The sequence below is a fragment of the Eptatretus burgeri genome, chromosome 1 (genome assembly GCF_056783735.1).
Source record: "Eptatretus burgeri isolate ZD-2024b chromosome 1, Ebu_testis_v1, whole genome shotgun sequence".
In the NCBI taxonomy this organism is placed as follows: Eukaryota; Metazoa; Chordata; class Myxini; order Myxiniformes; family Myxinidae; genus Eptatretus; species Eptatretus burgeri.
Window position 1 is genome coordinate 7,527,127 of NC_140961.1, and position 15,100 is coordinate 7,542,226.

The following is a 15,100-nucleotide window of genomic DNA, read 5'->3' on the forward strand; positions in this document are numbered from 1 at the left end:
ATATATATATATACATATATATATATATATATATATATATATATATATACATATATATATATATATATATATACATATATATGTATATATATATATATATGTATATATATATATATATATATATATACATATATATATATATATATACATATATACATATATATATATATATATATATATATATATATATATATATATATATATATATATATATATATATATATACATACACACACACACACACACACACACACACACACACACACACACACACACACACACATTGTCCATACAGTCCTTGTGCAACTTTGAACTGTTATAATTTATAGACCTATGATTATATATATATATATATATATATATATATATATATATATATATATATATATATATATACAGTATATTGTTACGTTTGAGGGGGGTATGCATTCAAAGGGTAATTAGGATGTTTAATTAGGTATGCCATGCTGTTTGAGTTTACCAGGATCTTGATGTAATAAGTAGCAATTCAGTGGTGATAAGTTGTCTAGTAAATGTCCATTTCTTCAAGGGGGAAATGATAATTGTCACGTAATTAGATAGGGACACGGGATAGGGTAAGTGTGTCTGCGTAAACCCCTTTTAGTAGTCCCTGGAGGCTTGCCGTGACGTCACAGGACAGTGCTGCGGATGGCTCCGCCCCGTGATGACGATTGGCGGAAGGCGACGGCGCAGGGCCAATAAAACGGCTCGATTGGAAGTGACGAGGACGGGAGGATAAAAAGGTTCTGTTCGGGGTCGAAAAGGAAGAGGAAGAAGATCGGGACAGAAAAACCGTTCTGGTGGAGGTTGTTGTGCTGGGAGCGTGCTTTTTGTTGGGCTGTTTTCGATCCTGGTTTCATCGTGTGTCGAGGCCTTCCTGAGCCTCGTGCCTCACCTTGGTTGGCTCTGGGGTTCTGCTGGCTCGGAGTACGGAGTCGAACGGCGGGCGGACCTGCCTCCCTCTCCTGCTCACAATTTGGCACCAGAACTGGTTCCCTGGCGGCTGTGAGCGGACTTGGGCCAAGACCAGGAGGTCGACAGCACCACGGTTTCTCCTGCCCCCCTGACGAGCGCAACGCCAGCTCGTCCGGCGCCAATCCAGGGACTGTTGCGTGTACACCACGGGCCAGCCGGACCACCAGGACCAGCTACGTGTGTGTGTGTGTGTGTGTGTGTGTGTGTGTGTGTGTGTGTGTGTGTGTGTGTGTGTGTGTGTGCGTGCGTGCGTGCGTGCGTGCGTGCGTGCGTGCGTGCGTGCGTGCGTGCGTGCGTGCGTGTACCTGGCGCCTTAGAGGGTTTGAGATTTGTATATTCATTGGAATTGTCTGTGTTTTCCCCACGCCCGAACCCACACCACCATACCGTCGAATCTCCCCGGATCCCTCCTCTTGCCGAGTCTTGTTATTTCTGGTTAGAGAAATAAACATCATCAACTCAGTGAAAAGCGACTCGTGCCACCTTCCTCGTCCCGTTTGCGGTAGAGCGATTAGAACCGCCATCTTTGGGTTATAAAAATAAACCGCCTCCATCGTTTCGGCTCATTCTACGTTGGCGGGACTGTTAAAGTCCCGTGAACGTCACAATATGTATATATACACACACATACATAGCTTATAGAAAGTCAACATTTCCTCCTTTCAAACTTTTCACCTTTTGTTGCATTATAACCTGGAATTAAATTGTATTAAATCAGACTTTTTCCACCTTTATTTACACATCGTTTCCTACAACTTCCAAGTGAAAAACAAAGCCTACAAATTACAAAAAATTATTTTCAAATACGAAACTAGAATATCTTGGTTGGATAAGTGTCCCCCCCCCACCTTATAATATCATTCACAAATCAGCTCAGGTGTAACCAATCACCTTCAAAATCACACACCAAGTTAATTGGCCTCCCCCCCCCCCCCCGTGTTAAATTGGAATGATTGATTATTTCAGAATAAAATCAGCTGTTGCTGTTGGTTTCCTCTGCTGCGTTGTGCATTTCACAGCAAAAACTCAATCAACCCATGAGCACCAAGTTGCTTTCAAAAGACCTCTGGGATAAAATTGTGGAAAGGTACAGATCAGGGAATGGGTATAAAAATATTTCAACGGCCTTGAGTATCCCTTGAAGCACAGTCAAAACAGACAATCATGAAGAAGTGGAAGGTGTCTGGTACCACCAAGAAGTGGAACCTTGGCTATGCAGCTCAGAGATGAGTTTTCCTACCTCTAAGCTAAGCTTTGGTAGTTTTGTCAGCATACCAAGAAAACAATTAGTGACATTGTTCGATCTTATTTTCCATTCTCCATTTCTTTGGCTTGATTTTTTTTCAGAACCATGAAGGCGCACAGCTACTAATCACATATCTAAAATGTATTTTGACTACTTGGTAAGTGTGGAAACCAAATTTTGACTCGTGTGGTATTGAATATTAGTTGACTGATGGTAACACTGTGTATTTTGGATGGGAAACGGGAAGGATGATTATAATGATTTGCTTGGTGTGCCAGGGAGGAGAATGGGGTAATGAAATGAGTCCAACGTACTGCTATTCAAGATGTACATGGGCATAAATATGCCAATAAAAATTTCACAACTTTCCAAAGTTCATTATGTTTGGTTTTCCTCAGAATGAGCCAAAATCAATGGAACAGCAGCAATTGGTCAATTTTCCGATGCAGACAGGTAAGCCAGCATCTGTTTGTTTGGATAATTGAGACATAATATTTCTTTACAAATCACATTTGTTGTGCAAGTATTAAATTGCAATGCTGTCGATGAAAAGAACAGCAAATCTCCACAACTGACCTTTCATTCAAGGAGTGTACAGAATGGTGTTTGCATCAGCATGCAAGGACAGTTAAGGGTTTCACCTCGTACTCCGAGAGGTGCCGGTGTTTATCATAACATCTATAATTACTCAGACATCTCTGTCTGTCTCTCTCTCTCTCTCTCTCTCTCTCTCTCTCTCTCTCTCTCTCTCTCTCTCTCTCTCTCTCTCTCTGTCTGTCTGTCTGTCTGTCTGTCTGTCTGTCTGTCTGTCTGTCTGTCTGTCTGGTTTCTGGGTGCGGTGTCATGGCTGCCGTAGGCTCCTGCTCTGTGCTGTGGTGAGATCTTAGTGCTTTTTTTTTCCTCCCCCCCTTCTATTTCCCTCTTTCCTTTTTTTTTTTCTCCCCAACGTGATTTTGGGGGTTGTCTGTGTCTTCTCTATCCCCTGTATCCTTGAGAGAGAAAGAGTGAGAGCCGGCCTATTTGGGTGTGGCCTACCTGCTTTGATGAGGCCTTGTAAACTTCGTCTTTCTTTTCTTTTTTCTTTGCTTTTCATGCACTTTCCTTAGTTTTTAGTGATTGTTTTTTAGTTTGACCCCCCCCCCCCCATTTTGTTGCTTTGTGAAGCTCCAGCAAAAGGGGGAGATAAATCGCTGATATGGCGGATACACTCACTCGGATTGAGGCATTTGATAATTTAACAAGGAAGCATGCATTGGTGTGCGTTCCACCTAATGGAATTGCCACCGAAGACATTGTTTTATTAGTTGGGAAAATAATAGGGAATCAAAATGTAAGAGCAGCATCAAAAATGAATGAGAAAATTGTTGTCTTTATGTCTGTGAAAAATTTGTTCACGATGTTGTAAGTTCAGGATTAACTACAGGGACTGGTCTCTTTATATAGGCTTCGCCAATGGATACCCCATCAATGAGAATTGTTATATCAAATGTACCCCCGTTTATAACCAATGACAAACTGATGTGTATTCTGTCACGATACGGAACAGTTGTGTCGAAAATCTCGGATTCCTTTAAGAGCTCGAGATGAACGGATTAAACATGATATGAGTTTCCAACGCCAGGTTTATATGGTTCTTCCCGATCGAGGTGACGACACCGGTCTAAACATTTCATTTAAAGTTACCTTGAACAAGTATGAGTACCAAATGTATGCGACTTCAGCCTCGTTAACATGTTTTAACTGAGGAGCATTTGGACATGTGAAAAGGTTTTGTCCAAAAGCATCTAATGTAAAGTGTGGTGAAGCATGTCATAACGACACTGACTGTGAAAAGGACATTACCCTGGTTTCAAGAGTAGAGAATAGAGTAACTGCTGATACCCAGACGCTTCCTGTTGTTTCCTCGCACAAGAAGACTCAGGGTTTACTCCAGTTCCTAATCCAAAAGAAGTCAACATCTCAGCTTTAGGAGATGATGAAATCCCCCCTGACAACCCAAATGGTTTGTCTGTTGCTGCATGTAGTGTGGAGATGGAGGAGGATCCCGTTGCTGTGACAAAGAAACGAAGAGCATCCGATATCAGTAGTTCCAACACTTCCATAAAAAAGGTAGTTTTGGACGAAGAATGTGAAGTTGAGGATGCACCTCAATGTGTAACTCGGGGTTCTCCAAGCTGCATTGATACTCGTGAGAACGTTTTTGGATTGATTAATGAAGAAAATGATTTTCAAGGATTACTGTGCAACACTGGGAATTTGATGAGTAAAGCAGGTGGTGAGGCTGATGTTGATGGAAAGCTCATTAGCAAGTCGTCACCAGCACAACCTGCTGAGAATGAGCAGAATGAAGATGCTTCAGTCCTTACTTCCCCTTCATTGATACAAAATCCCATTCATTATCCTGGTTATTTAACTGAGCTCGTGAACACCAGCCCTCAAGAGCAAGAAACCGAGGTTACTGCTCCGGTTGAACGTACTGAGTACCAGAGTAAAGTTGAGGAACATTCTGGCAAATCTTTAGAGTTGCCAGGACCTGAAATAATGACTGCTCAGACTGATTTACATGACCCAGGTGGTGCCGGGTCTGATTTTCAGAATCAAATGATGATGCTGAGGTGACTGAGTTGTCTCGATCTTCATCGTATCAGTCATACATAGCCCCACAACTTATTCTTGCCTTTCTGAATGAAACGTATCGACATCAAATGTGATCATTAAAGATCACTTTCCTGATTTATTTTCATTTGTTCAAGCTGAAAAAGACATCATTAGGAAGCCTGCTGAATTCAAGTTGACAAAGTCACAGTTTCATCGTCTTCGAAAGGTTGTTACAAAAGCGGGGACTGAAATTTCTCAGCAACCGCTCAAGCGTTTGGATAAACCATGAAAAAGATCATTTTTGGAACCTTAAACATGAACGGCGGAGGTGCAAGTCACAACCGCCAGGTTCAAGTGAAAAGTTTGTTTGATCGTAAACATATAGATGTACTTTTACTCCAGGAAACGCACATAACTGAAGATGTGGAGTATGATTGGTGTCCCCTCTTTCAGGGACAGTGCTTCTTTTGTAATTTGTCTTCTTCTTCTGCTGGTGTGGCCTTTTTTATTCAGACCTGGGCTAGTACCTGAATCATGCCACTTCCAAGAGGTTATCAAAGGCCGATTAATCTCTCGAGAACTGGTCATTAATAATTTCCATTTTACACGATTCAATGTGTATGCGCCCAGTGAGAATGTAGAACGAAGAGCCTTCTTTTTGTCTTTAATCAGACACTTTTGCTCAATTGATCTCAATGATTGTATTTGCATGGGGGCTGATTTTAATTGTACCTTAGAACCTCTTTTAGACAGAAATACAGCAGAACCTCACCCTGAATCCTATTCCGATTTGTCTAACTTTTTTCAGCAATAGGTTTGTTAGATGCATGGAGGCTATGTCACCCCAACGAATCTCAATATACATGGGGACGTTGGGCTAACGGGAAAGCATCCTTTGCTAGACTTGACCGGTGGTACATAAACTCGCATTTCAGAACTGCGGTTTTCTCTCTGGTTCACTTTCCATCCTTATTTTCCAATCATCATTTAGTTACCATGGGCCTCTTTTCCCCTCAACCCTCACATAAAAGTACGTACTGGAAATTCAACACCAATCTTCTTGAAGATACTTCGTTTAAAAAAGGCTTCTATACCTTTTGGGCTATCCAACTCTCAAAAAAAGCCTCTTTTTCTTCATTAGAGTTATGGTGGGACAACTAGTGTAGTAGATCGTAGAAAAATCATGCAAATTATGATACAAGCATCAAATTTGGCATTTCTGTTCTGCAGGGCTTTCTGATCAAATCTGCCCAATTGGCCATTTGAAAATCCAAATTTTGAATAATTTGAAAAAACACCAAAAAAATTTGAAGTCACAGCTGGCTGAAATTCTTGAAGCGTAAGTGAACATCCCAGACAGAGAAAGGGGAGATGCAGTCATCATTGATGGCTCAGCACTTATCAATTCCCTACCTACACGCACTTCAAAGATATTTGATGACTATGCTGAAGAAGACATCATCCCAAAGGTGGAATCCTATGGTGCCAGGTACGAGAGGGTGGACGTAGTGTTTGATGTGTACAAGAAGTCAAGTCTGAAGTCCGAGGCAAGGTCGAAAAGGGGCAAGGAATCAGAAGAAGAGTGACAGGAACCAGTAAGACCCCAAGTAACTGGAGAAGCTTTCTTCGAGATGACAGCAACAAGACTGAGCTGTTTCACTTCCTTGCGGAAAAGATGTGGAAGCACAGACGACAAGCACAGTCATTGTCACAAAAGGAGAAGATGCCATTAGCAACACAAGGAAGTCACTGGATGCTGTGTCTCCATGTTGTCATGAAGAAGCTGACACTCGAATATTTGTACATGCCAGGGATGCAACGACGGATGGTAGCAAGTCCATTATCATTAAGTCTAATGACACGGACGTACTAGACATAGCAATATCTGTACTGCCATCCTTACAGGAACTAGGTCTTGAGAACATGTGGATTGCCTTTGGCCAAGGAGCCAAGGCGTGATGGATTCCAGTCCATGAGGTAGTTTCTGCAATAGGGCCTGAGAAAGCTCGAGGGATCCCATACTTCCATGCATTCACTGGATGTGACGTCGTGTCTGCTTTCCGTGGTAAAGGGAAGAAAACTGCATGGCAGACTTGGAACGTCTTTGATGATGTTTTTGAAACATTCACCAATCTCAGCCAGCATCCAACATTGATCCGTGATATTGACTTTTTTGGAAGTTTTTCTTTTTTCCAAATTTTTCAAAATTTGGATTTTCAAATGGCCAATCAGGCAGATTTGATTAGAATCCCCTGGAGAACAAATGTGCCAAATTTGATGCTTGTATCATCATTTGCACGATTCCTCTCAAAAATTGCTGTTATCTGCCCCCACTAAACACAAAAGCACAGATGAGAGTATTTTGTCAGCAGTTTGCTTCAAATGTTACCAATGTTAAAAATACAACAATAGCTCTGTTAGAAGCTGATATCATACAGTTAGAGAGTAAGGTGGCCAGATATGGAAACAGGAGAGACCAAAGGATATTAGTTGAAAAGATCACCCAATTGAGAGAACTGATGCAAGAAAAAGCAGCAGGGATGTTTATCAAATTAAGGATAAACAACATCAAGGTTTTAGATACTCCCAGAAAATTCTTTTTCCAAATGGATTTTGTCAATAAATCACAAAAGACCATTTTTTCTCTGCTCGACTCGAGAGGAAACGTTGTTAACTCCAGTGATGTACGGTTGTGCATTAGAGATTATTTTTCAAAAATGTATGCAAAACATACTGTTTGTGAGCAAACTATTGCACTCTTAACTTCTCGGGGAAAGCGCCTGGAATTGATGGCTCACCGGCAGAGTTTTTCTTGATGTTTTGGGACCTTTTGGGCCCTGAGTTACTGAATGTCCTGGAATCATCTTTGGTAAACACGGTTCGTACGGGTCCTTAAAACCCATAAAAGTCCAACATTTCTGAGTTGTACAATTTAAGTACTAAAATGTCCTTAAATTTCAGGAAAATGTTCAAAAGTCAATAAAAAAAATCAGATTTTCCTGTTATTTGGTGAAAGGTGTTTCATTTTCCTCGCACTAGTATTCTGAACAAGGACAAATGTGTCCACGAGCAGCGTCCTAAAGGTTTTGTCGGCTAAAATGTTCTTTTTTATTTAAAAAAAAAACCAAAAACAACAACTTCCGATATTTCGTCATGTGCCTTGATTAAGCCAATAGCGAAACGCGTTATAATGTATTTACGTATTTACGATATATCGTGTATTTACGAAATAAATAATGTATTTATGAAATTACAATACGATAAATGGAATAATCTTTAAATCGTAATGTGAACTTTTCGAAACTTTAAAGCAAATGTCCGAATATATTTAAAAGTTCATGATAGACGCTCTCAAAAGCCACCGTCTATGTGAGGATGTGTACATGTGCTCAGTATTTCCGGAGTTCCGGATCTTGTATATACACAAAAGCAGAGTCCTAGAGATTAAGGTTTTGTCTTCACAAGAAGAAGAAGAAGAAGAAGAAGAAGAAGAAGAAGAAGAAGAAGAAGAAGAAGAACGCCGAGCTCTCTCTGAGCAGTGTTCGCCATGCGAGACGCTGCTAAAAATGATATTTTATTGAAAAAAACCGATTACCGGTTAAGCGGCATTGTTGCATTTTATTCCCGCCCGCCCTCATGCCAGAGCACGTGGCTTTGTTTTTGCGTGGCTGCCGAAGTGGTCACGTGTCTGCATTCGGGTCATCTCGGCAAACTTCGGCCGCCATTGTGATCGCTGTCATCACGATAAAAGAGCTGAACAATACGCCTATTATATCCATTATCATCGGCATTTATAGAATTTGTTGACCCAAATTTATATGCACAATACATCAAAGGATGCCTGGACAATGCTATTTCCAAGCTACCTGGCTTGATAAACCGGAATTCAAAGGATGGTTGGAGAAAGATCCCGGATGTTGATCTTCCGCTCGTTGTCGTGTGTGCTGCAAATCTTTCTCTGTGAAAAGCTTGGGAGTTTCTGCCGTCACCGTCCATGGTAAAGGACAAAAACATCTACAAGGTGAGTGAAACTGTGTTTGCGTAATTCTGATATATGATCAACGATCTTTTGGGCGTTGAGTGAATGACCAAATTGTCTCGCAGTGTACATGGTATCTGTACTGGTATGTATTTGATTGCAATGTAAATACATACCTGGTACTTTTCTATTTTTCAGCGATGAGGTCTGTAGGTTCAACTTTGGGTGGAATGGGAGATTATTTTAATACGGGAGCTGCGACAACTTCAGATGCAAATCCAGCACGTACTGCTCCTCAGCCTGCTGCCCCTCAGGCTGCTGCTCATCCTGTTCGAGTGCCAGCTTCTTCTAGACCTGGACATGGTGGAACAAAGACTCTAATAGCAGAAGTGTTGTGGGCAATGAAATGTGTCGAGTCGCTTTATTCCTTTCGTTCATGTGAGGGAACTTCTGATTTATTTAAAAGGATGTTTCAAGGGCATCCTGTTGCCAAAACATTTGCCTGCGGTGAAACAAAATGTAGATATCTCTGCCAATTTGGGCTTGCTCCTCACTTCTCTTCTCTTCTAAAGAGTCGCATAAATAAAGACAGTGAATATGTTTTGCTGTTCGATGAAAACATGAACACAAAGACTAAAAATAAACAATGAGACATTCATGTCAGACTTTGGCACCATGACCAAGTCCACACTAGATACCTTACATCACAATTCATTGGTCATGCTGCTGCAACTGATTTATTGGAACACTTCAATGCATCAACTTCTAACCTACGTAGAAGTGGTTTGTTGTAGGTATCGATGGATGGCCCTTCAGTGAATTGGTCTTTTTATGACAAATTGGGGAAAGAAATTAAGGATGAGTGTGATATGGGCCTGATGAATATTGGGAGCTGTGGCCTCCATGTCATTCATGGGGCGTTCCAGACCGGTGCTCGTGAGACTGGTTGGGATCTTGGTGATGTTCTCTCCAGTCCATACAACCTGTTTTAAGATACCTCTGCCAGGCACGATGATTTTACTGATGTAACTGGGTGTAAAGACTTTCCATTGAAGTTTTGTAAGCACAGGTGGGTTGACAATGGTCCTGTCTGCAGAAGAGTTATTCTATTGTGGCCTCACCTGAAGTTATTTGTTGAGGCATGTGAAAGCAAGAAGAAACCGAAACCAACCAGCAACTCTTACAAAACTCTGCATGGTGCAATGAATGATAAGCTATCTGTTGCAAAACTGTCTTTTTCAGGTCAGTTGCCAGTGCAGTTGAACCATTTTTAGCCTTGTACCAAACAGACAAGCCAATGGGTCCCTTTCTTGTTCATGATATTGAGAGACTTGTCAGAAATTTGTTAGAGAGGTGTGTTAAGCCAGTTGCATTACAAAATGCTTCTACTGCATATAACTTGTTAAAGCTGGATCTTGAAAAGGAAAGGGTAGAAAACAAAAAGATTGAAGTTGGTTTCAAGGCTAAAAGTGAACTGAACTGAAGTCCCTCCTGAGAACCAAGGCCATCAGTGAACGCCAGGTGTTTCAGTTCAAAGAAGAATGTAGGCTATTTGTGGGGAAATGTGTCAACAAAATCTTTGAAAGGTCTCCTCTTAAGTATAGTTTAGCCAGAAATATGGCTTCTCTGGATCCCAGGTTGATGGTGACTGATCAAGAACACTCAAAGTCCAAATTCAAATGCCTGTTGGAAAATTTGGTGACTGATCAAGAACACTCAAAGTCCAAATTCAAATGCCTGTTGGAAAATTTGGTGACTGAACAGAGTTGATGGTGATAATGTAGATATGTTGGTTGCGAGTTACAAAGAATTACTGCAGGATGTAGCAGGGTGTGAACTGAAGTCTCGGTTAAAGGACTTCAAGGTTGAAGATGACAGGGTAGATGTGTTACTCTATGAATGTGTGGGTAAAAACAAGAAGTTTGAGAAGTTGTGGGGGGTAGTTCGTAAAGTGTCGCTAGTTTCCCATGGTCAGGCGTCTGTTGAGAGGGGTTTTCCCCTCAACAGACAGATAGAGAAGGACAACCTGGGTGAAGGCATGCTTGTGGCACTGAGCACATCATTGATTATTTTGTACTGGTAGGTGGAATGCTCAAAGTTGAAATCACAAAGGACCTGCTATCCTCAGCCTCCAGTTCTCGACATAAATACCATCAATATCTTGAAGAAGAGAAAAGAAAGAAAGGGCAAGAAGCCATCCAAAGAAAACGAAAAATGGTTGAAGATGAAGTGGATGGTTTGAAAAAGAGAAAGAACGTGTTGGAAACTGACATAGAAGGTCTGACCACATTGTCAGAAAAATATGCGGCCGAGGCAAAAGGTGGCAAAACTAGCCAGTCTTCTGGTAAAATTAAATGCTCTCAGGCACTCTGCCAAGCAAAAACGGGGGGAACTCAAAGTTCTAGAAAGAGAAATTAAGGAGAAGGCCAAATCCTTGCCTGCAATGTCCTAATTGGATATTACAATGACATGTAGCTTACAAAATGTACTGTTCTGTAGTGTAGAAGCAGTCAGGAGCTGCTGCAACTTTGCAGGTGGCAGCACCTACAATATCATTTTAACATAACAACACATTAACATTGAGAGTGCTGCCATCTGGAAACTTTTGACTGCTCCTGGTTGATTCTGCAGTAACTGTGAAGTGAATTTGCCAATTGGCTGTGTGGCGCGTTGTGCCTTGTCGACTGAATAAGCTCCTGCTGTGTTCTCAATGTTCATAATTAAAATAGATTTTTTTTTTTGTAAACTTACTATCTTTGTTAATTTCTAGGTGACTCACCTCAATTCACCCCTGGAATTTGTAGGATGTGGTCCTTAAAAAGGGGTTATTTTAGCCCTTAAAAGTCCTTAAGTCCTTAAAAAAAGACATCTCAAAATAAGTGGGAACCCTGGTAAATGGAGAACTGCCTCTAAGTTTTAGAAGAGCGGTGGTGTCTCTTCTACCAAAGACTGGAGACTTACGGCAGATGAATAACTGGAGACCGGTCTCGGTATTATGTGCGGACAACAAAATATCGTCAAAAGTGTTGGCCAGTCGGTTGAAGATGGTAATTGGTGATCTCGTCAACTCTGATCAGAACTACTGTATCCCGAACAGATCAATTTATGATAATATTTTTTTGATCAGAGATTTGCTGGAGTGTGATTCCATGGAAAAATAATTTGGGATAATATTCCTTGACTGAGAAAAGGCATTTGATAGTGTTGATCACGTGTTTTTGCATCATGTGTTGAAAGCATGTGGTCTTGGTACCAATTTTAGCGCCTATGTATCCTTACTTTACAGCAATATATTTGGTATTTTAAAAATTAATAATGAGCTCGTCTCTCCTACACAAGTAGAGAGAGAGAGAGGGGTGAGGCAAGGGTGCCCCGTTTCTGGATTATTATTCTCCTTGGTTATAGAACCACTTCTAATTCTATTCAGGAAAAAATCTTTCAGGAGGAACTGTATCTACAGGGATTCCTTCAATAGTTGTATTGTTGCGGAAATGGGCCCTTAGTGGGTTATTAAATATAGGATTAGCCCAGATCCCCCCTTAAATGCATGTTTTGCCAGGTTGTTTGGTAATCGGACGTTACATGTGTGTTGGGAGGTGTATCAGGCTGTCCAGTGTTCATACAGTGGTGGTGTACCGAGAGGCCCCTACTTTTTTCCTTCCCCCCTTTTAACGAGCCCCGACCCAGTGCCCTGACAGAATCAGTCAGCAAGACGTGCCAGCAACCCATTGGCGGGGAGCGGCTGCAATCTCGAACGATGGACCATGTTGTCATGTCGACTGTCGAACAATGTCATGGACCAAACATGTTGTCGTGTTTTGGCCTCAAAACATGGTAAAAAAAATACTGAGTGGCGAAGCCGAAACGCTGACGACGAAGGCCACATGAATATCCAATGGATTTAATTTAACCACGAGGACACACCAAATTGGAATATTCGTCCCTTGCTTCAGCTCGGTTGAGTGTGGCTCGATGGCAAAAAAAGAACACGCGTGCCTCCTAAAAGAATATATATATATATATATATATATATATATATATATATATATATATATATATATATATATATATATATATATATATATATATATATATATATATATATATATTTTATGCAGGGCCAATAGAAAGTTTACACTCCCTTCCAAGAATTTCACCTTTTGTTGCTTGAAAGCCTTTATCCACCTTTATTTACATATGTATTTACGGGTGTCAGGTCAGATTAGATCTGCGACTTGCTCAAGGCACCATGTAAACCAATCATCAATTTGGTTTCAGACCAGGTCACTCTACCCTGGATATGCTGCTACTGCTCTCCCATCAATGGATGGAGGTCCTCAATGCCAGACAGGAAATCCGAGCCGTATCCCTGGACATATCACGTGCTTTTGACACAGTCTGGCACCCTGCCCTACTCACCAAACTCTCTTCCCATGGTATTCAAGGCCATCTCCACTCATGGCTCGCAGACTTCCTCTCCTGTCGCAGTCAACGTGTGGCCCTAAATGGAGTTCTTTCATCCCCTCTTCCTGTGCAGGCTGGAGTTCCTCAAGGTAGCGTTCTGGGCCCTGTTCTTTTTCTGGTTTTCATCAATGATCTCTCTGACTCTCTGGAAAATCCTCTATTTCTCTTTGCCGATGACTCCACCCTCTGCCGTACCATCTGTCATCCCTCAGACCGGCAAGCAGCAGCTTCTTCACTCACTGCAGATCTGGATAAAATCACAAACTGGTCCAACACGTGGAACATGTCTTTCAATCCACACAAATCTCACACTCTCACTATGTCTCTTCGAAAGGACCGTTTAGAAAACCCCCCCATCCACTTTCTCAACAATCCTCTGGAAGAAGTCTTTTCTTTCAAGCTTCTGGGTCTCACTATCTGCCATGACCTTTCCTGGGAAAGTCACATTTCCAACCTTGCCTCAAAAGCCAGTCGCCGACTGGGAATCCTCCGTCGTGCAAAGTCCTTCCTCGGCCCTCTTGAGCTCCTGACTACTTACAAAGCTTTTGTCCGTAGCCTGATGGAGTACTGCTCTCCCCTCTGGGCTGGTGCTCCTGCCTCCCACCTTTCTCGGCTTCACGCTGTCGAAACCAGGGCTTTTAAGATCATTGGCATCTCCCGCAATGAAGCTGAGTCTTTGGGCCTCTCACTCAATCACCGCAGGTTGGTCGGTGGTCTTTCTGTCTTCTACCGACTCCTCTCCAGCCTTGCCCCCCCTGCTCTCTCTGCGATTTGTCCCAACCACATTTCCACAGGGCGCTCAAGGTCCGCCAACAACCCCCTTCTGGTAAAACTACCAAAATCACGAATCACTGCTCATCTTCACTCTTTCATTCCTCTTTTTCCCGCCTTTGGAATAAACTTCCTCACTCTATTCTTTCCCATTCTTCCCTCCAGGCTTTCAAAACAGCTGTTCACCACCACCTCTTATCTTCCCCCATCCAAATCCTCGATCTTTTCTACCCCCGATAATCCACCCAAGCCCACTTCCTTCAATTCTCCTGCTTTCCTTCCTGAAAGTCCCTGTAATGTCCATCTTCTCTTCGCCATGTTCCCCGTCCCATCCCCATCCCTCTCCCTTCCACAGTTCACCTAATGTGTCTGTTCCCCACTGTTTTGTCCCTTCCACTCCCGCCCCTCTTGTCTCATGCCTCCTTGCTGTGAGTTGTGTGTTAGCTCTCATACGAGCCTCGACCAAGGTATACAAAAAAAAAAAAAAAAAAAAAAAAAAAAAACCTGTACTCACCTGTTCCATGGTCGGGATGTCGGCGACTGAACCGTCTCCCCCATCGTTTCTTGGTGAGGAGGGTGCATGATATGGACATCCAGCAGGATGAAGAACAAAACCTGTCAAAGGGTGGAGGAGCTCCTTCTGAGCCAACAGCCTTCCATATCTAGTGCCCAACTGTGTCTGCGGACGTCCTCCTGCAGTTGGGTTACTTCTTATTAGGAGGTTGGTGGGAGGATTTGCCCTCCGGGTGATGAACCCTTCATCCTTCATTCCTTCATTAAACCCTTCATTCCGCAAAACATTCCAAAAGCATTAAAAAAAATCTGAAAACCCACTTCGTGGGAGTACCTCTTGTGCAGCTTCCCTTCTCAGGGCAGCTCACCAGATGATGGGATTGGGGCAAAGCCTTCGTGACCCCCAATCCTTGATGATATGAGGGAAATGAAAGGGTAACATTCCTGGTTCAGATTGCAGTAATGTGTGTTGGGGTGGTGCTGAGGTGTCGTCCACCAGACTGCGGTCTCCTTGGATTAACCTGAGGTGGTCT

The 15,100-nt window shown here is 42.2% G+C and overlaps 1 protein-coding gene across 5 annotated transcripts in view; it reads left to right on the plus strand.

The window, feature by feature from the left end:
• The window catches only part of LOC147033818 (uncharacterized), a 225,003-nt gene that overhangs the window by 99,722 nt on the left and 110,181 nt on the right, over positions 1–15,100 (plus strand). For all 5 annotated transcript variants that reach the window (XM_085871363.1, XM_085871369.1, XM_085871374.1 and 2 more), the window contains one exon: positions 2,641–2,695. In XM_085871363.1, coding sequence (XP_085727489.1) covers positions 2,641–2,695 — 55 coding nt within the window. The remainder of the gene's footprint in view (positions 1–2,640; positions 2,696–15,100) is intronic.